Genomic DNA, 22,089 nt, shown 5'->3' with positions numbered 1-22,089 from the left:
GGCACAGCCCCGCCCGGGCGCACCCCGCCCGCCGGTGCCGCCTCCGCCCGCGGCGCTCCCCGCCTTCCCCGCCGCCGCCGCCGCCGCCCGGACCCAGCGCCCGGACATGGGCCGCCTCCCGCGGGCCGCGCTGCCCTGGCTGCCACTCGCCCTGCTGGCGGCCGCGGGGGCCCCCGAGGCGCCGGTGAGCGCGCCGCGCAGCCTGGCGTGGGGCCCCGGGCTGCGGGCGGGCGTCGTGCTGCCCGTCCGCTATTTCTTCCTGCAGGCCGTCAGCTCCGAGGGCCGCAACCTCACCCGCTCGCCCCCAGGTAGCGTCCCGCCGCCGCCTCCCTCGCCCCGCCGCCCGCCGCGTCCCCGCCGCGCGCCCCCGGCGCCCCCGCGCTCCTCGGGAGCCCGCCCGCCACCCGCGTGGCTCCCGCCCCTGGCGCTCTCCCTCCTCGGTTTGGTCACGACATTAGAAGGGGGAGGGTAGCAGTGGAGTGAATGCATGAATGCACCCATGCACGCATGCATGCACGCATGCATGCATGCATGCATGAATGAATGAATGAATCCCGAGGGCCCCTCCTTCTTTAACGCGCTGGGACTGAGGTTCCGAGTGCCGGCGCCCAAGGCGTTAATGAAGGCAGAGTAAGTCACACCCGGAGACGCCTTTCCGCCTCTGACTGGTCGGAACTGTTTCTGCGCGGAGGGAGGGGGTGCCTTCAGGTATTGAGTCATCAGGCCCACGAATCGCTGGGGTTACATTGCCTGGGCCTGATGGGTTTTTAGACACAGTTACCTCCTACACAAAGGGAGTGAATGACAGATCAGTAGGCAGGAAGAAGGCAGTTTTGGACGCTAGATTTTGGCCTTCCTGCAGTTTTGAGTTCTTGGAAGCAGATTGCAGGAATTAGGGGAACTCAGTAGAGCAAAGGAGGTGTTCCCTCTCCCGAGGGTGGATCTTGTCCTGAATCCCTGGGCCCAGCTGTCCTCCCACGTTCTCCTTCACATCTTACCTTTGCAACGTATTACAACGAGTCCTGCTGGTTTCAAGTTGTTACCCGTCAGGGTTCGCTAATGTATGTCTCATTTATGTTCAGCCAACTGGCACCCTGTTTGACCAGCAAAGAATCAATCAGAATTACCCAGGGCCTCTCCTTCCACTGCCAGCGGGAAAGGATGACTACTTATTTTAGTTTTAGAAAGACTTTCCGTGGCCCTAAGAATCAGGAGAAAATATTCTTAAACCCAGATTCAAAGTCTTTCACCCTGCGGTGTATTTTTCTTCCCTATAGTTTATATTCTAAAATTAATTTTATATTGCTATAAGGTGGTGGAAAGAAAAGAAGGTGGAAAACTAAAAAGATTAATTTCTACATGAAAAAAAGAAAAGTTACATGTTCCAAAATGAAATACTGCTGATCTTACTATTAGTGAAAGAGCTGTAAATTAAAAAAAACAAAAAAAAATCCATTTCTTCTTCTAAAAATATTGGCAGTTTTTTAAAAGTTAGTACTAATACTCAAAGCTTTTAAGGGAGCAATGAGTTACTCGGTGACCTTCAGCCTCTGCTAATGGAGCTCAAATTGGTCCAGCATTTCTGGAAAGTAACTGCCTAATTGTAGCAATTCTTAAACATTTACAAACCTAATGTACCCCCCCCCAAAAAAAAAAAAAATTATTTTCAACAGTTAGAAAATGTCATTTGTAAACGTCACTTACAAAAAATGCTTTTGCCCTTTAATCTGATGGTCTGGTTCCTAGGTAGCTATCCTAAGATAATTAATGATCAGAATGTAATCAAGGATTTTTATATACAAGGATATTCTTGCAGCATTATAATTGTTTATTATAGTAAGTTTATTTATTATTATTATTATTGCAAGTTTAAGTCGCCAACTATAAAGTAATTGCTAAGTAAAGTATGGTACCTGCATATGATGGAACATTTGACAGCCATTAAAAGTAATGTTTTGCCAAAGGCTGTTGGAGGAGGGAAATGGGAAGTTGTTGAATTGTTATAGAGTTTCAGTTTGAAAAAGGTCTAGGGATTTGTTGCACAACAATGTGCATATATTTAATGCTACTGAACTGTACACTAACATGGCTGTGCTGGTTGGGTGGCTCAGTTGGTTGGAGCATCCTTAGGTACACACCAAGAGCTTGTGGGTTTGATTCCCAGTCAGGGCACATACCTGGATTACTAGTTCGACCCCTGAGTCAGGGCGAGTACAGGAGCAACCAACTGATGTTTCTCCTTCCCCTTTCCCCGCTTTTCTCTCTCTCTCAAATCAATACACATACACTCCAATGAGGATTAACTAATTAGTTAAACCCTGGCTGGTGTGCTAAATGGTTAGAGCATCAGCCCATAGAAGAAAGGATCTCAGGTTCGATTCCTGGTGAAGGGCACATATCTGGGTTGCAGGTTTGATCCCCGGCCCTGTCAGGGCATATGCTAGAGACAACCGATCAATGTGTCTCTCTCACATTGCTGTTTTTCTCTTTCTCTCTCCCTCTCCCTCCCTCCTTTTCACGCTCTCTAAAAATCAATCGGAAAAATATCCTCAGGTGAGGATTAACCAAAAAAATTTTTTTTAAATAATTAAGATGGTGAAATTTATGTTACTTTTTTTCCCCCACAATTTTTAAAAAATTTGAAGTAACTTATTAAAAGACTAGAGGCCCAGTGCAAGCGCTGGGTGGGACCGTGGTGTGCAGGAGCAAAGAATTTTCAGTAACCACCAGAGGCTTGCCCCGATGGCAGCAACTTGCGCCCCACCTTGGTCTGGTGCCCCCGCTCACCTGCTCCACCATCCCACCCACGGCGGCCAATGCCCAACATGTTTCACATATGTCCCCTGGTGGTCAGCACATGTCATAGCGACAGGTTCGGTTGTTCCAGTTATTCTGCCATTCAGTCTATTTGCATATTAGCCTTTTATTATATAGGATGCTTAGATTTGGTTAAGACTGGAATGAACAGGAAAGAAACTATGTAGTTTCATTCTAATTTTGTAATCAGTAAATTAACCTGTACCTCACTCATTAGCGCCATCAGTGGTGATAGCAAGAGAATAAGGATATTCCCAAGAAAATTTCCCCCCAAAATGGTTATATTGTGTTTATAATCAGGAAAAAGTTTTAAGAAAAAAAAAAAAAAAGACTTTCACCAAGTCTTTCCAGACCACCTCACTTTCCTTCCCTTAGACTCTGCTTGTTTCCTTTCATGACACTGGATTCCCACCGTCCATTCAAAAGGCTGAAAAACAACCCCCCACCAGTTTCTCACATCTCCTGCCCCCGTCATTCATTTGTAAGTCTGAAATTTTTTCTTCTCCCAGAACTAATTTTAAAAGAGGCTCTATTTCCACAAGCTCTAGATTGTCTTACATGACTTACCAAGATTCCCTTATTACTGTCATTATCGCTCTCATTTAATAGTGTCTGAATACCATGGTTATGTGGCACATCTTCATTACAGAGAAAGCAAATGTGTTGTGAACTTGAATAGTCTAAATCTGGAGGTCTTGCCAAAACCGGTCTGGCTCAGTGGATAGAGCATTGGCCTGAGGACTGAAAGGTCCCAGGTTCGATTCTGGTCAAGGGCATGTACCTTGGTTGAGGGCACATCCCCAATAGGGGGTGTGCAAGAGGCAGCTGATCGATGTTTCGCTCTCATTTATGTTTCTAACTCTCTATCCCTCTCTCTTCCTCTCTGTGAAAAATCATAAAATATATATTTTTAAAAATAATAAATAAATCCAGAGTCCCCAGACAGAAATTAGGGGACGGAGAAAAGGACCTATCTATATCTTGACTTCACTAATCTCTGACTTAAACTGAATATTTCCTTCTATTGTGAATGTAGGCAGAACCTACTGATATTTTTATATTCCAAGCATCTAGCACAATGCCTGGCAGGGATTTTCAGTAAATATTATAGGAGGAGAGAAAGAAGGAGTAGAGGGAGGGTGGTTAGAATATGCGAGATGGTAGGATACAAGCAAGTGCCCTTGATCATGAACAAGGTGGGAGTTAGGGGTGCTGACCCCCAGTGCAATCAAAAATCCACATATAACTTTTGACAACCCCAAAACTTAACTATAATGTTTTTCCATGTCACGGGATTGGTTCCAGGACACTCACGGATATCAAATTTCACAGGTGCTCAAATTCCTTATCTAAAATGGCATAAAACAATGCATACAGTTAGCCCTCCACATCCATGAATCCCAACCGTGGATGAAAAATACTGTTTTCAGTCTGTGGTTGTTTGAATCCCAGAGGTGAAACCTAGGGAAATGGGCGGGGAAGGATTGTGTATTTATTGAAAAAATCCGCGTATACATGGACTCATGCCTTTCAAGCTCAGGATGTTCCAAGGTCAGCTGTATTCATTTTCTACTCAGTCCTCTCCTGCCTCCATCAGTAATGGCATCACTATAAAATAGTCTTACCCCCTAGTTGTGTAGCACTTTACTTTTTAAACTTGCTCTATTTAATTTGTTCTCCTAAATTGTCTTGTGATATGGGAAGGATAGGTAGTCTTTTCACTTTACCTACAAGAAACCGAGGATCAGTGACACTAACATGCTTGCCCGTGGCCCCCACGGCTACTAAATGTCAGAGCCAGCTGTGGAATACCTAGTTCAATGCGCTTGCCCTTTCATCAAATCACCATAATATAGTTGCCGAGCATGGTCTGCAGGCAGCCAGACACTTTTGGAGGATTCCATGTAGCCTCCAGGCAAAGCCAGTTGGCCTTCTGAGACTCTGTTCCCTTGGGCATGTGGCCCAACACTTTCGTTGCAGCTGCTGAGACCCTTAATAGACTTCCTAAACAGCGGGGTTAGGGGCTGGCGCTAACTCCATTCAGCCAGGAGTGCCAGAGGGTATTCCTCCAACTTGGAATTCTGCGAGCCTGGATGCTGACATTACACAGTGTGACTAGGGGCGTTCAGGGTGGGCTTTGAAAGAAGAAGGATTCAAGCTGGTTCAAATGTTGGCTCAGTTACTCCTGGGTATGTGACCTTGGGTGAGTTACTTAACTTCTTCAAGGGAGCCCTGGTTTCCTGGTCTGTAAAATGACGGTGACAATACCTACCTTACAAGTTCTTGTAGAAAATAAATAAGACAGGCAATGCATTGTGAAAACCTCAAGCTCCTGGACTGGTTAAGTGAAAATTTTTTTAATGTTTTTTTATTTCTTTCCAAATCAAAAGTCTTTAGAATTTCTGATTCTAATGAGGTAAGGCTTTGATACTGCCAATCTCTTTTTGTTTGCACAGTCACTGCATTCTCAATCTATTAGCTTTTGAATTTGTGGAGTAGAAAAACTCTAGCTGGGCTTCAATTCTGTTCCATTATATCAGCCACAGGCAGATGAAAATCCGCATTCCTTCCCTTTGAAGCAATTTGCAGTTACTTCTCATTTTCTCTTATGAGATTGGAATTGCTTATTTCTATTTGATCATTATTATTTTGCATTGAATCTAACATTGTTTCATGCCAACAGTGACACAGGCATGAAAGATTCCTACAAAAGTAGCCAGAAAAAAGCACACAGTCATTACCATGCTTGTCTTATATTTGTTCTGTTTTTTATTAAAATCATAAATTTATGGAGAGAAGGACTGTCTGGTCAGGAGACAAGAAAACTTCTGTACTGTTTCTGGTCTGGGAGGGAATAAGGAAAATGGCTCTCTGGTCCCCAGGCTCTGCCTTCCCGGTTTTCAGTCTGCTTGCCTTTCTGGAACTAAGTGGGAAATAACACAGATCAGTAGCTTATGTGTTTTGTTAAGAATTTCAGCTAACCGGCCAACATTTTAAACAATTTCACATTATATTATTGCCTTTCTTTTACAACCAACCCCTCTATTTATAGATGTCTGTCATAATTTTGTCACATTTATTTCAAATATCTAAAAATGTATGTGCTTGGTACTTAATTATCTAATAGCAAGATGTCAGATACAGCATTACTGTGACTAAACTGAAGAGACTGAGAAACATTTCTCCTGACCCACAAGAAAAAAATAAAATAAGACCAAGAGAAAAAGAAAAGTCACTCGCTACATTTAGAAACTAAAAAGAGGAGATACAGACTTTCTCAGTAATTTAAAAAATATATGCAAGGGTGGGAAAAGGTTGGTTTACAGTGGGGAGTATGTGAAACATGATTTATTTTTTTATTATTATTTGTTAGGAACAACTGTAAACCTACTTTTCCCCACCCCTGTATTAAATATGCTTAATTTCATAATGAGGGATATGAGATGAAAGAATACTTTGGTCACAACTTATTGTTTGTTAGGCTGTGGATTTCAGAGGATTGGCCACTTTTTAAATATGATTAATTATGGTTAGGACACTAATTGATCTTCTTTTTTTTTTTTAATCCTCACTTGAGGATTTTTTTCCCATTGATTTAGAGAGTGAAAGGGAAAGAGAGGAAGTGAAGAGAGAGGAACATTGACATGAGAGAGACACATCTATTGATTGTTTGTTTTACTCGGGAGCATTGAACCTACAACGGAGGTACATGCCCTTGACCTGGATTCGAACCCACAGCCTTTCAGTTCAGAGGCCAGTGCCCTAACCACTGAGCAAACCAGCCAGGGCAGATCTTGATTCTTAAAGCTCCTGAGGATCTGCACTGAATGCAAATACACCCTTTGCCCTCTCTGGAAAAAAAAAAAAAAAAAAAGGTCTCAGAATTCATACCTGGGCCACAGTAACATGAATCACAGCAGCTTAATATCAAAGCCTAAAAGTCAGCTATGTCTCCCTTATAAGAGAAGGGGGGTTTCTAAGTAGAACAGAAAACCCATGGAATTTTGGAGTGATAAGAAGTATTAGATCATCCTTGCATAACTGTTTCATTTCAACCTGAGGAAACGAGCTTAGAGAAGTAACTCTAGTAGTTACAAAGGTGTGTGAGTGTGTGTGTGTGTGCACATGTGTATTTGTGCATGGCCATGTAACTCTCTATAATCTCTCTCTACTTAAAGAAATGGGCTTAGACGTATAGCTTGAAATTTGGGTTAGCAAAAAGAAAACTTCCTCGGAAATGAGGGTTATTTGATATAATGGTTTACAAAGAAAGCTTATATATGTCTTAAAAGGAAAAGTTGGATTGCCTTCAAGTTCTGTTATTTCATGGTTCACAGATTTTTAACTACCTGAGTAAGCTTTTACCTACCCAAAAGCAGAAAAGATCAAATAGGCAAAAAGTTCATCTCTTCCTTGCTTTTTTATGAATTAATTTTGTTCACTCAATAAATCTTTATTTGAATGACTAATGAGTCAATGTTGAGTCAGGTCCCTGATTTAAAGACATAAACCAGAATAGTTTTTGGCCTCAAGGATCTTTCAAACTAAAATGATTTTTTTTAACCATTGATATTAGAAAACTAAGAAACTCCTGTATAGAGACAGCTATCCACTAATTGTTACAACAAAGCGAAAGTAGTAGAGTTATTTATATATATTTTTTCTTTCAGGTCCAGCACAATTTAAAGTAGTAGTCAAATCTCTTTCACCTAAAGAGTTGGTCCGGATTCATGTCCCCAAACCTTTGGACAGGAATGATGGGACATTTTTGATCAGGTATAGGATGTATGAATCTGTCAACGAAGGGCTGAAGATAGAGGTCCTTTACGGTGATGAACATGTGGCCCAGTCTCCCTATATTTTGAAAGGTAAGTGATTCTTACACAATTTAGAACCAGCCTCGTGTGTAGATGTCATGCCTTTCAGAATGAGTTATGAAGACCTTGAAGTCATATGGAACAAAGTAAAGCTCCATTTAACTTGAAATTTTAAGGGAAGCTCAATTTAACTTGAAGTTTTAAAGGAAAGAAAAACTGAGTAACTTAAAGAGATATAAGTGATGATGATAATAATAATAATAATAAAATATTGTATATTTAGCTAGGTAGTTCCATTTCCAATACTCTTCATTCTTCGCATAAGGTAAGTTGCATTACCTCCATCAACCATTTATAACTCACTAGGACTTTACCAGCTAATTGACCAAGAGTACTAGTATATTGGGAGCGATGATATGCTATACTAGGTTATCTAGAGAGGGTGCAAAAAGGAGACAGAAAATAGGAGCGACAGGACTCTGACATAACTACTTTCACCACGGTTGTGTTTAGGGCAGATTTTTCCTGATCCTGATAATCTTAGAATTCACCAAGAAGCCATCCCACGCTCACAGCAGGGGCAGACACAGCGGCTTGCCTTGCGCTGGCTAATGAAGTGTGTGTTTTGCCCTCCCCAGGACCCGTATACCACGAGTACTGCGCGTGTCCACAAGAGGACCCCCAGGCTTGGCTGCAAACTCTTTCTTGTCCGACCGAAGAACCACAGATTGCAAAAGATTTTGCTTCCTTTCCCAGCATTAATCTCCAGCAGATGCTACACGAAGTTCCAAAACGGTTTGGGGAAGAGAGGGGTGCCATTGTCCACTACACGATTCTCAATAACCACATCTACCGGAGACCGTTAGGGAAATACACGGACTTCAAAATGTTCTCAGATGAGATCCTGCTATCACTGGCAAGAAAGGTACGAGAATGAATTCATTGACTTTAAAAACAGTATAATTTAAGTACTTAGTTGTAACATGTAAACGCTTAGGAGAATAATGGCCAAGGATGGAACTGGACCCCAGGCTTGGAAATGTGCACATGAGGTGCCCACCTCCCGCGCGTCTGTAAGTTCTCCATGGCTATTTACATTAAATGGCTTCACCCTCCATCCCAAACAAGTAGGGCACAGGGTGCTCCCAGGGTTTCTGTGAAGTCTCAGACATGTATAGCCTCCGGGCCGCTGCTGGAAGTTCTCCATTCCTGCTGAATGTTCCTTCCGTTCAGGTTTCACTCTCTGCAGCTGTTTTCTTCTTGTCACCTCAGAATGATTTGAATTTAGAACACAGCTTCCTTGTTGTACCCGAAACACCTCTGAAAGATACTGTGTGTGGCACAGTTTGTTGGAGGGTGGACTCACAGACAAAGGTTATTTTGTACCCATACATAGTAGAATCAGTCAATGAATTAATCAATAAACAAAAGCCTTAAAAAATAGGTATCCCTATACTTTCAGTCAATCACCTCCCACCCCAAATCTTCTATTTAGCCCTTCTTTCCCCATTTGCAAAACTTTTAAGTAGAGTAACTCAAAGTGATTTTTGTTCTATTTCCCTGATCATGGAGAGTAAGGGGTGAAGATGGGCAATTGGACATTTCTCGTTCAGAAAGACCATCGAGGTAGTTTTCTAAACCGAAAGCCAATTTTCTTGATATGAGTTGTATAATTTCCCAAGCACACTGAATGTGTGGCTGCAATCATTTCTGATTTTGACTAGCAGTTTGCCTCCCCTCTCCCCACCAGTCTACAATATGAACATATGGGCAACTGATCCTAAAGGTGGTGCTTTCTTCCTGCCCTGTATTCCCATATCTGGTATTCACGTGGTTCTTAACTAGGAATAATTTTGCCCTCAGAGAACATTTGACAATGTCTAGAGACATTTTTATTGTCACCACTGGAGGGTCGCTACTAGCATCTGGTGGGTAGAGGCTAGGGGTGCTACTAAACATCCTACAATGCACAGGGCAGCCCCCCACAGCAAATAACTACCCACAATTAAATGTCCATAGTGCTGAGATTGAGAAACTCTGCTCTATAGTGAGGACTCTTGATCTGGGTTTATTAATGAGCTTACAAATTACTAGTGCCCCAGTGCATGGATTCGTGCACACTGAAAGGTGGCCAGCAGGGCAGGACTGGGCAAGACAGGCTGGACACGCTGTGGTGCCAACCTCCCATGGTACCTCCCCAGCTGGCTGTACCTGGGGCAGCACCTTAGCTCTAAGGGCATCTGCAGAGTGAGCACTGGTCCCTCTGGCACATAAGGTCCCTGGGCCTGGCTTACAGAGATTGGGCCAAAACCAGCTCTCCTATATCCCTTGAGGGGATCCTGGATTGCGAGAGGGCGGTTGTCAGGTGATGTATCCCAGAATTGGGCTCCCTCCTCTATGGTTCCAGGGTGCATCACCCAAGAACCCAAGTCACCACAACTTGGCAGCTCCTGCGTTGAGTGTCTGCTCTCTGGTGGTTGTTGTGTGCCATAAGTACTGGTCGGACAGTCACTTACCCTTTTATATATAGAGATATGAGAAAAGCAATAGGGTGAATAGTCACATCCCTCGACCTTCTGTTTTGTTCCAGGTTCTTTGCCCAGTGACTGGGAAGAAATCTAAGATAAATGAGTCTCACCTCTGGTCTTTGAGCTCCTCATTCTCATGGGACTTGTTTTTGTAATTTGGAAGTGAGGGTGGGATGTGAATATAAACTAACAATTGTACCACAGCATGACAGGCCTGAGAGAAAAATAGGTACCAGGTTAAAATGCCTGGGAGGGTGAACCATAGCGAGGGTGAGTCATTAGCTCTGGATGAGAAAGGAAAGTGCCAAGTGAATAAGCAGGAGAAGAACATTCTGGCCAAAGAGAATTACATATTAAAGTGGGTGGCATTTTCAGAGAGTAACCCAAAGTTTACTGGCACATAAACAGATAGAAGATGAGGCTCAAAGGTAATAGTAGGACCTTGAGTTCTAACCAGAGAGTTTAGACTTTGTCCTAAAGGCTTAAGGTTCTGTTAAGTCTGGTAGTAACATTAACTTTGGTTTTAGAAATTTGGGCAGCCTGGGGAGGGAGGGCATGTATGGGAGTGGGGGAGAGGGGCCAATGGTAAGATATGTACACATATAATACCTTAATAAAAAATAAAAGGAAAAAAAAAAGAAATTTGAGCAGCAATGTGGAAAACATAATAGAATGGGGAGAGTCTAGCAACAGAACACCTAGGAAGTAAGCTATAGCAACAATCTAGTCAGGAGATTGATAAAGACATTGTCTGCAGAGGTGGAGATGGAGTAGCAGATTCCAGAATCAAAGGTAGTTGCGATAAAGAGGTTTGATAGAGAGAAGGAAAACAAGGGCTTGAATCTAACTTTGTAGATTCTCACTTAGGCAGCTGCCAGAAAGAAACCCACTCATTCATAGCCATCTGTACAATTTCAGCTTCACACTACAGACCAACTTAAAACGTCACCCCTGAACAGAGGTAGCTGACTCCTGGTTATGGGAATTGACTCTGTATTATCCTCATCCTTGATTCTCTGATACTGATGACTGAGGCATTCTTTTCTCTTCTGGTGCTATTTTCAGATGTTCCATTTTATCAGAAACTAGAGGCCCGGTACACAAAATTCGTGCACAGGGATATGTGTCCCTCAGCCCATCCTGCACCCTCTCCAATCTGGGACCCCTCGAGGGATGCCTGACTTCCTGTTTAGGACTGATCCCAGTAGAATCAGGCATAAACAGGCAGTCTGACATCCCTCTCACAATCCAGGACTGATGGCTCCCAACTGCTCATCTGCCTGCCTTCCTGATCACCCCCTAATCACTCCCCTGCCAGCCTGATTGATGCTACCCTGCCAGGCTGATTGCCCCTAACTGCCCTCCCCTGCAGGTCTGGTGTCTCCCCCCCCCCCCCAACTGCTCTCCCCTGCAGGCCTGGGTACCCCCTAACTTCCCTTCCCTGCAGGCCCAGTTGCCCCCAACTTCCCTTCTCTGTTGGCCTCATCACCCCTAACTGCCCTCCCCTGCAGGCTTGATCACCCCCAACTGCCCTCACCTGCTGGCCTGATCCCTCCCAACCACCCTCCCTTCTGGCCATCTTGTGGTGGTCATCTTATGTCCACATGGGGGCAGGATCTTTGACCACATGGGGGCAGTCATCTTGTGTGTTGGAGTGATGGTCAATTTGCATATTACTCTTTTATCAGATAGGATATTTAAGACAGCCAAAGAACTGAAACATTTAGTATCAAACACAGAGGTCTTCTCAGCACTGATTTTTATTTATTTTGTTCGTTTGTTTGTTTGTTTATTTAGGTCCTTCTCCCAGATTTAGAATTTTATATTAACCTTGGAGATTGGCCTTTGGAACACCGAAAAGTCAATGAAACGCCTGGCCCTTTACCTATCATTTCATGGTGTGGCTCTCTGGATTCCCGAGATATTATCCTTCCGACATATGACATCACTCACTCCACACTCGAAGCAATGAGAGGTGTTTCAAATGATCTCCTCTCTATTCAGGGAAATACAGGTAAATTCAAGTTCATTATCTCAGAAAAAGCTTAGAAATAAAACAAGGTGAAGGGGATGTTTAGTCAAGGAGAGTATATGTATATATATTTAAATAACCATTTTTCTTATTTTCTAACCAAGAAAAAAGAGAAACAGCACTCTATACACCAAAGAGGTTTCTTTAGGATTCTTCTAATCCAAATATTAAAGCTGCATGAGCTGGGCTAGGAATGTGCAAACCTATCAGAGCTGAGTCTCTTTTGAGTTGGTCACTTATAACTACTATTTGAACACATATATTTGGTAAAATTATCACTGAATTCTGACACCAATGCCTTTATATTGTTAGATGAAGTGAGAGATACTTTTGAAAAGCATAAAAAATATATGTACGAGAATATGATAGCAGTGTAATTCGGGTATTATTCCTCCAACACTGTATCTAAGAAATTCTTCCCCTTTCCTCTTTCTGCTTCTCTTGATTCTTTAAAATCTGAATTCCTTTCCCCCTTTTAATGGCTTTAGGTTTATGGCACAACACACCTTTCATTAAACTGAACTCCTGAGTCAAAGAAAGCCTGCCCTCTCTTTATAGCCTGTCTGTGTTGTGGGTTGGTGGACTGATTTTATAGACAAGTCCAGAGACTCCTTGTAAACCATCTAAAGATGATGTGAAAGGAAAACTGACCTACTTTTTATTTGATAACAGTGCATTTCTGAAAAGTGTGCTAACATACTAATGAGTTTGATTCTCTCTAATTTCTGTGTCTTATGATTTATCCCTTAGAACACTGACAGGTGTTAACTAATGTCCTCTCTTTAGAATAATAGAAATATATTTAAAATATTTCTTCCTGAATATTTCCCTACCAGGAAAGAGAATATAAGTGTCTGTATGACTATGTATATGTATACCTGTGTGTGTGTGTGTGTGTGTGTGTGTGTGTGTATAAATAACAGCATATTAGCAAAAGTCTTCCATGTATTCTGAAGTGCTGTGCTCATAATTCTGAGCAACCTAAGGATTAAAGATGTGTGGGTGTTACTTAGTTACATAGTTTGTTCTGGTCACCTTGTCTACGGACAAAAGCTGGCTCATTTTGTACTATGAAGCACAGAAGATGGAAGAAGTGCCCTCTTACTCGGTAGTATTGGCCTGCATGCCAAAGGGTCATGGGTTTGATTCCCAGGCAAGGGCACTTACCTAGGTTGCAGGTCCAATTCCCAATCCTAGTTAGGGCAAGTGTGGGAGGCAACCAATTGATCTGTCTCTCTCAAATCAGTGTTTCTCTTTTCTTCTTCCCCTCCTCCTCCTCCTCCTCCTCCTCCTCCTCCTCCTCCTCCTCCTCCTCCTCCTCCTCCTCTTCCTTCTTCTTCTTCTTCTTTTCTTCTTCTTCTTCTTCTTCTTCTTCTCTCTCTCTCTCTCTCTCTCTCTCTCTCTCTCTCTCTCTCTCTCTCTCTCTCTCTTTCTCTCTCTCCCCCCCCCCACCCGCTTTCCTTACCTCCCTTCCACTCTCTCTAAAAAAACCAATGGAAAAAAATCTCCTCAAGTCCTTACTTAACAAAAACAAACAAAAAAGATGGAAGAGGCTAATGCCTTGGTGAACAGGCCAAGTCAATGAATCTCTCTTTGCTTTGAACTTGGTCCAGTAATATCTTGTATATTTTCTAATGTTGCACAATGTTGCACAACAGAAACTCCACCATTTGAGTGAGCTCTCCCTAGCAGACAAAGAAATGAAATTAGAGCATTCTAATCCCATAAGGTTTGAAAATATAATAGCATTTACTTTAGAACAGGGGTGGGGAACATCCAGTCAGAGGGTGGCATAAGGCCCACAAAAACATTTGGTCTGGCCCTGCCAAGGCATTAGGGGTGAGTTATTCAGATGTTTGACCAAATACAGCAGGCTCATTTTTAAGCTGATGATTTTGTATGGCCTGCGAATAATGTTATAATCTCCAGTGGCCACTGGCAGAAAATGGTTCCCCGCCCCTGCTTTAGAAGACGTGGTGATGACAAAAGAGCTTCAGCATCTTAGATGACAATGTTAGATTAAAGATGATTACATTTACCACATAAAGGTTTTAAATATATAACCTTTATTTATTTTTTTTATGGTCTCCACCTCCTAGGGCCTTCCTGGGCCAATAAGACGGAGAAGGCGTTCTTCAGAGGGAGGGACAGCCGGGAGGAGCGGCTCCAGCTGGTGCAGCTGGCCAAGGAAAACCCAGAGCTGCTGGACGCGGGGATCACGGGGTACTTCTTCTTCCAAGAGAAAGAAAAAGAGCTCGGGAAGGCCAAATTGATCGGGTTCTTTGATTTCTTTAAGGTATGCATTGAATTCTTCCTGGGTGGGTCGGAAGGAATAAATTGGTGACTAGCTGGGCTGGGTCCAGTTTCTCCTGTCTTTTGAGCTGGCACACCCTTTCTTACCAGGCATGGGAATGACAGCACGCCTGGTTTCCTGTTGTTAATTTTGTCTACCGAACTACTCAGAACTGTACTTAATACTCAAAATATAGCACAAGGATTAACTTGGAGTTTGGGTGCATTTCTTTGTGTGTGTTTTTTCAAATAAACTGGATATATAAATGTCTCCTACACATATGGTCTCAAATGCCTTTGTAAACTGAGAGAGTATAAATTCCATATTAGTAACACAGGAGCTAGAGTTGAGCTTGAGTCCTGCCTCTGCTGCTAACTGTGGGGCCCTCATGTCTCGCTGCCTCTGCCCTGTGGACTCAGGTGCTGCTGCCTCACTCCTCAGCGCATTGTCCTGAGTTCAGAGGAGACAGAGGTGTGAACAGTGACAAAACCTGACTGGCTAGTAAACTCCTTAGTATCAATTACTTAAGAAAAATTTATTTACTAAATTTCTGAGTCTATCCTGCTCATCTCAGTGTCATATAATTATGAGAACAAGGTATTTGGACTCTGAGAATAGAGGTTTATAAATTTCTCTGAATATTAGTTTTTTCACTTAAAAATATATATTTTTTTTCATGTCAGAGAGGAAGGGAGGGAGAGAGAGAGAGAGAAACATCAATGATGAGAGAGAATCATGGATTGGCTGCCTCCTGCATGCCCCTTATTAGGGGTCAAGCCTGCAACCCGGGCATGTGCCCTGACTGGGAATCTAACAGTGACCTCATGGTTCTTGGGTCAATGTCAACCACTGAGCCACACCAGCCAGGCTATTGCCTTTCTTTTTCATGGGTATAAGAAATAAAAAAAATAATAATGTATAAGTAAAATTTTAAATGGTTATCAGTATTCAGTTTAGTAAATATAAAATCTTTGAGAATAGTTTTCCTACCTTGTTACAGAAATATGAATGCTTCATTATATAGACATAGTTAAAATAGGTATTCCTATTTCTTAAAATTATTTAAGATTTTATCTTTAAATGCATTATATTTCTTTTTTAAGAAAAATATGTTCTTACTGATTTCTGAGAGGAAGGGAGAGTGATAGAAACATCAATGGTCAGCCGGGACCGGTTTGGCTCAATGGATAGAGCGTCGGCTTGGGGACTGAAGGGTCCTGGGTTCGATTCCGGTCAAGGTCATGTGCCTTGGTTGCGGGCATATCCCCAGTAGGGGGTATGCAAGAGGCAGCTGATCGATGACTCTCTCTCATCGATGTTTCTAACTCTCTCTCTCTCTCTCTCCCTTCCTCTCTGTATAAAATCAATAAAATATATTTTTTTTTAAAAAAAGAAAGAAACATCAATGGTGAGAGAGAAACTTCATCAGTTGGCTTCCTCCTGCATGCCCCCCACTGGGGATCGAGCCCACAACCCAGCATGTGCCCTGACGGGGAATTAACCGTGGCCTCCTATTTCATAGGTCAGCTCTCAACCACTGAGCCATGTCGGCTGGGCTGCATTGTATTTCTCAAAATTGACCTGCTAATGGCTGCTTATGATTTTAACACAGAGAAAATATGAGTTACAAAATAAAATATAAACCTGTTAAACAGTAAAGTTAGGAAGTGGAAATGAATCCCTTTATGTTTAGTGTGGATGAGAAGTGTAAGTGAAGCAAATGTTAAAATGTTTGTTTGTGTTTGTTTTCATCTTTCAGTACAAGTATCAAGTGAACGTGGATGGGACCGTGGCTGCTTACAGATATCCGTATCTCATGCTGGGCGACAGTCTGGTTCTGAAGCAGGACTCCCCGTATTATGAGCATTTTTACATGGCACTCCAGTCTTGGAAACATTATGTACCAATTAAAAGAAATCTTGCTGACTTACTGGAGAAAGTTAAATGGGCCAAGGTACGCTTTCTGGATTTCCGTTTCTTTAGGCATTAACAAATTCACCAGAATTAGTTCCAGGAATTCCTTCATAACACAATTGTTATTTGACATAATTTAGTCAAAAGAAGTATTTTCTGAAGTTTTTATTCTCTTGAAATAGCTGAAGAACCAATATCGTTATCACGTGGTATGCCCTCTATCAACATTTTTGAGGATTTTTATATTTGAAGTCCAGTGTTTTATAACGTATATATCTTTCTCATGAAATCACTATTTGTGCATATACACACACAAGCAAGAATACTTCAAATGCAAGTTACAGTTAGGAAAGACCAGGTGGCAGTGCTTTGTGCACAAGAAAACATTTGAGTCAACATGGTGCTCCTTTTTTCCCTCAGTTAGAAAAAGGCCCACGTTCATAATGAAGGCATGATATACAGCATCCCAAGAATCACAAGTCTCCCATAAAATAAGAATTCTTTTTCAAAGGAAAAGTATTAAAAAGTGGTTGTGTTTTATTATGAAACTATAAAAATGTACCCTTTTATTATAAGACTTTATTGTTTCTGAGAAGCAGTATTTGGTTAGGGAAATAGCTGGGTGCCTGAGGCAGAATAATTATTATGACCCTTTATAAAGAATCAGAATTACTTGCAAATGGCTTTTCCTATGGGCAGCATGGTAAAATTTTAGCTATCTTCCCAAAATATAGTTAGGAATGCTCACTATTCCTGTAACTGAAGGACAGCCTGTGGGTACTGGTGACTAAATGTTTATTACAACAGCAATATCGTCTTTCATTGGTAACAGTTAATAAGAAATTTGGGCCTCTGATTGCATATTTAAAGGGAGCTTTTAAGAGATGTTATAACATGGAAACTGACTCATTCTATTCTAGTTTGTATTTTAATATCAAACAGAGAAGGCTGGAATGGGGAACAGATGATGAGCCCTAAACTTTCTGGGTATCTAGGGAAATACCAATGTCCTCACAATAGAAGCTGCATGCGGAGTGCACTTTGGGGGGGTGGGGGGGCACTTAGTGGGCCTGTGGCATGGGGTACAAACATGCATGACCATTTCCACGTAACAGAGATGTCTAGGAGAGCACTCTGTCCGTGTCCATAGCCTTGTTCCTAAGTATAGTTTCATCATGATCCTGCTCTCCCATGCAGCACATATCCAACCCCACATGTGTCCTAGCTCACACTCACCATTAGCTTTGTCTGTGGGTCACAGGAGTGATCTTCATTCATTGTTTCTTTTTACACCTCTCAGGAAAATGATGAAGAAGCCGAGAGGATTGCAAAAGAAGGGCAGTTGACTGCCAGGGACTTGCTACAGCCACACAGGCTTTACTGCTACTATTACAGGGTACTGCAGGTCAGTGCAGGGTATCCGTCCTGCAGAGTCATGCTTGGCCGAAGTGCCTTGCTTCGGGGGGGGGGGGGGGGGGGGGTTGTTTGGACACAGGAGGATGCCTTCTGAGATTGAGCTTGTGGACTCTGGTTAAGCCAAGGACCAGCCTAAAGGAGGAAGAGTACTAAGTCTCTTGGTAGCCAACATATTTTATCTCCATTCAGTATTACAAAAACAATGCTTACATTCTCACAAAAATAGGTGAACAGCTCCAACTATCTTGTCAGTGCGTTTTTTTTTTTACTAAATGCCTTAGGGAATTCATTATCTAAAAAATTAGAGGCTTAGCGTAGAGGTTATTAACATCTCTCCCCACTCAAAATGTCCACCTCTTTGTTCTTCCTGCTACTTAAGAGTCCTGCTTTTGCTATCCTAGTATTGGATGGAAAGCAAATATTTAGTTTCCTACATAAAACAAACAAATGAAAAATACTTATAATAGGACTAACACCTAGGGCTAAATGAGGAAGTACGGTACAAATGTTTATTGGGAATCCAAGGATTAGTTCTTGTGTAAACTACCTTTACTTCTTAAAATCTAGCCAGGAAGAAAAATATTAAGAACATATGCTCTTGTTTTTAACCTAAACTTATTTTTCCTGTGAGCAGAAAAAAAGAGTAAATTCCCTTAGATGCTTGTTGATACCAGATGCTTTGTGGGGAGGTAAGGCCTGTGGAATAGGCTACAAACATGCACGATCACAGAAAAATGTAAAGGATGAATTACGCTCTTTATCAGAAACAACCTTTCCCTTAGATGAGTTCTGTTCCCTCTGCTGGGCTGGTAGGAGTTTCCCTCCCTACGATATTAATTAGGCTCATGTGTTCATGTCAGGGCTTTCTTGGGTTTGGCCCTGGACCAGGAGGATCCAGCTCAGTGTACTTGAAACCACTGAAAGGAAATATCCAATTTTTAGGAATTGGATATTTACAAATATCCTGTCACCATTTACAAAACGTGCATGACTGCAGGCCTCAAGGAGAGATGGGCGAGAGCACCAGCTGTATTTTGAGATGCTTACCACCTGATTTGAATATTCAGTAAAGTTAATTATTCACTGATCCGTGGAGGATAAATGCTAATTGGTGCTGTTGTTTCAAGAACACTTGGCTTGCCTCCCTTTTTGTAGAGGCTTTCTACCTACACATACAATTGTGGATTAGGGTTCCTTGATAGATTATGAAATATTACACTAGTGCCTACAATAACTGAAGTGAAAAATGGAACATTAGGACTGGAATAACCAGTCCAAATCAGACCTTTGGTTTGCAGCAACTGGAAATGACAGCTTGGTTGGGGAGGAATAGGGGGGGATGAAGCGCGGACTAATCTTTTCGTTGCCTTCGAAAACACATTCCAGAATTACGCTGAGCGCCAGTCCAGCAAACCCGAAATACGTGACGGGATGGAACTTGTTCCTCAGCCGGATGATGACACGTCCGTCTGCCAGTGCCAGGGGAAGAGCCCTTCGAGAGAAGAACTCTAAGTCGGCCCGGATTTATACTCCTTTGTAGGCCGGCTGCGTCTTCAATGGAAGCACTCAGACAGAATCTAAGCTATGAAGAAACACAGCTTACCAAAATATAAATCACTCTCTAGGAATACATGCACATCATATTTATTGGTTTGGTATTTTTAATCCATTGTTCACCTTTGCTCGTCCATTTCCAGTTATGAAGAAAAACTATTTGTGTAGGGTGTTTTTTTCTTTTTACCCCACACAATTTCCCCTTCTACAAGCTGCTTTTGACATTCAGTGATAGTAAGCCGCCTCTTGAGACTGAATAAGGAAGAAGAGGAGGACTGTTATGAATGGTAGCTGGGATTCCATAGTGGGGAATGATTTTTTTAAAAGCTCACTCATAACTTTTTAGCTGAGTTTTACCAGCACCTGAGATAAAAATAAGAAAGTGCCTTAAGCTAGTAGTTTCTAATCTGTCACAACTATTAAAATAGATGAACGCCCCCGGTGAGACCATTCATTATCTATATGTTGAATAAAGGTGACTGCAGTCCGGTGGGGATCTGTAATTCTTTTTAATATTTTAAAGGGATACTTGAAAACTTCTGCAACAAGCCACAGGAAGCCTAGTATCTTGGGATTCACTAATAGCTGACAACAAAGGCAAGCGTCCATTCCTCACTGCACCCCTCCTCCATTTCATTAGGTTAAACAAATGGACATTTCCTCTGCCTTTCGGGTCCAAACTTAAGACTGACGGCCCAGAAGTTCATGGCACACCCCTTGTAATGCCAGTTCAAGGTTGAGTTAGCTGAAGAACCACACTCCAAAAAACCAGAACTATGCACACTCCCAGTCTTGAAATATTTACTCCACTAATTGAAATGCCTAATCTGGAAAACAATGTAACCACTTTGAAGGAGTCATATCTATTCTTTTTTTGAAAATCAATTAGAATTTTTCTTAATGAGATAAGAGCAAAATCACGCTTAGGAACAATGTAATCAAAGCCAAGTATCCATGGAAAACTCAGGTTTTCCAAAAGCACGAGTACATGGTATAAAGTAAAGGGCAAGCTGTAGGGAGACCAGATCTTAATGAATCTGTGTCGTTGATATATGGTACATGGAGTTTGGCCTTGTCAAAGCTGAGATGATAGAAAGTTTGCCCTCCCTCCTATTTCCCTGTCCTCCAAACCCAGGTCCTTTTTGATGGCTAATGATATTTTGTTAGAAACATCTTAAATTTTTAAAATGTATGTCACCCGTGGCCAAACAGTTAAAATTGATTGAGATAACCCAGGCAGCTTCTGGCTGTGGAACAAGGATGTGCTTAAGAAATTAAGTGGAGCCCCTGGAAAGATTCCACTGGAAGGAGTAGCCTTCATCTAATCCTCCATCGTACCTACTCAGTCATGGCTTTAAAAAGAGTGAGTTTAAATGGCTCCCTGGTTTGTTAACATGAATAGAATTTGGTAAAAATGGGATTACTAAAACCATGATTTTTTTTTTCCTTCTTAGTTCACACATTACCCATGATTTCCATTCATTTTTAATACTTTGGTTTTCATGAAAAATATCTGATCTTTAAAAGAAGGAAAGGGACATAAGGATATGCAAGTGAATATAATAACTGTATATGTCTAAGCAATCAACATTTGTTGCAGTCTTGTTTCTATTAATAAAATGTTGAAAACATCTTAATAGCCATCATTAGGGAATTGGCTAAGTAGATATTGATACATAAAAGAATACAGTACAAGCAAGAATAAAGTAGCTCTATTATGAAAGATGTCCATAACAGTGTTTAGGGGGGGAAAAAAACAAGTTTTTTTTTTCCCCCCAGAAAAACATGTATAATGTGAAAACATTTATGAAAAAAACAAAAATATACCCATGTGGATGAAAGTTTGAAAGGATATTCACCAATAGCTGAGGAGGGGATGGAGAAAGGGAATTTATACTTTTTGCTTTATATATGTGTGTTATTTAAAATGTTTTTACTATAAGTGTGAGTCAGACTGTAAAATAAAGAAAAATTCAAACCTAGAAAAAGACAATAAATGCACAGAAGATATACATAGGAAAATTGATATTTATATTTTCAATTATGCTGTTTTTAATTCTATGTTTAGAATTTTATATCATGGGATATATTTCATATACTTTCTTAATAAAATAAATTTTGTAAATAAAATTTTGAAAAATATAATTTTTTACAAAGAGATTGTAACCATCTTGGGATATTTATAACTGGGTTGGTCTAACTATAATTTCATTAAGTCTTCATGAATAAATGAATCAAAACGTCTATCACCACCTCTCAATCCCTAATAAGTAGAAATCTAACACTAGAGGAAAAGATCACACAGGAGTGGACAAAAGTAGGTTTATAATTGTGAGTACATGAGACAGTTTATTCTTATATTACTTACTAGAGGCCCAGTGCACAAAATTTGTGCAAGGGTTGGGGGGTCCCTCAGCCCAGCCTGCACCCTCTCACAATCCAGGACCCCTTGGGTGATGTCCGACTGCCCGTTTAGGACTGATCCCACCAACTGCCGGTTTAGGCCTGATCCCTGCCTAAACTGGCAGTCAGACATCGCTCTAGCAATCTGGGGCCGCTGGCTCCTAACTGCTCGCCTGCCTACCTACCAACCTCATCATCTCTAACTCCTCTGTCTGCCTGCCTGATCATACCTACTTACTCACCTGCCTGCCTGATATCCCCTAACCCACATGTGTCAAACACAAGGCCCTTGGGCCAAATCCAGCCCGCCAGGCC

At 41.8% G+C, this 22,089-nt stretch overlaps 1 protein-coding gene across 1 annotated transcript; it reads left to right on the top strand.

Annotated features, from left to right (window-relative positions):
* Positions 1 to 33: 33 nt before the first annotated feature.
* On the top strand, positions 34 to 21,616 carry POGLUT3 (protein O-glucosyltransferase 3). Its single transcript, XM_084893771.1, has 8 exons — positions 34 to 308; positions 7,488 to 7,685; positions 8,273 to 8,559; positions 11,960 to 12,176; positions 14,294 to 14,490; positions 16,247 to 16,441; positions 17,702 to 17,806; positions 19,204 to 21,616. Exons 1-8 carry the CDS (start codon positions 107 to 109, stop codon positions 19,327 to 19,329), a joined length of 1,527 nt encoding a protein of 508 aa, XP_084749897.1. The 5' UTR covers positions 34 to 106; the 3' UTR covers positions 19,330 to 21,616.
* The last annotated feature ends 473 nt before the right edge of the window (positions 21,617 to 22,089 follow it).

This window comes from Pipistrellus hanaki, assembly GCF_964339955.1.
Source record: "Pipistrellus hanaki genome assembly, chromosome: 9".
Lineage (NCBI taxonomy): Eukaryota > Metazoa > Chordata > Mammalia > Chiroptera > Vespertilionidae > Pipistrellus > Pipistrellus hanaki.
The sequence above is the reverse complement of the archived record's forward strand: the minus strand, read 5'-3'. Positions and strand labels throughout refer to the sequence as shown.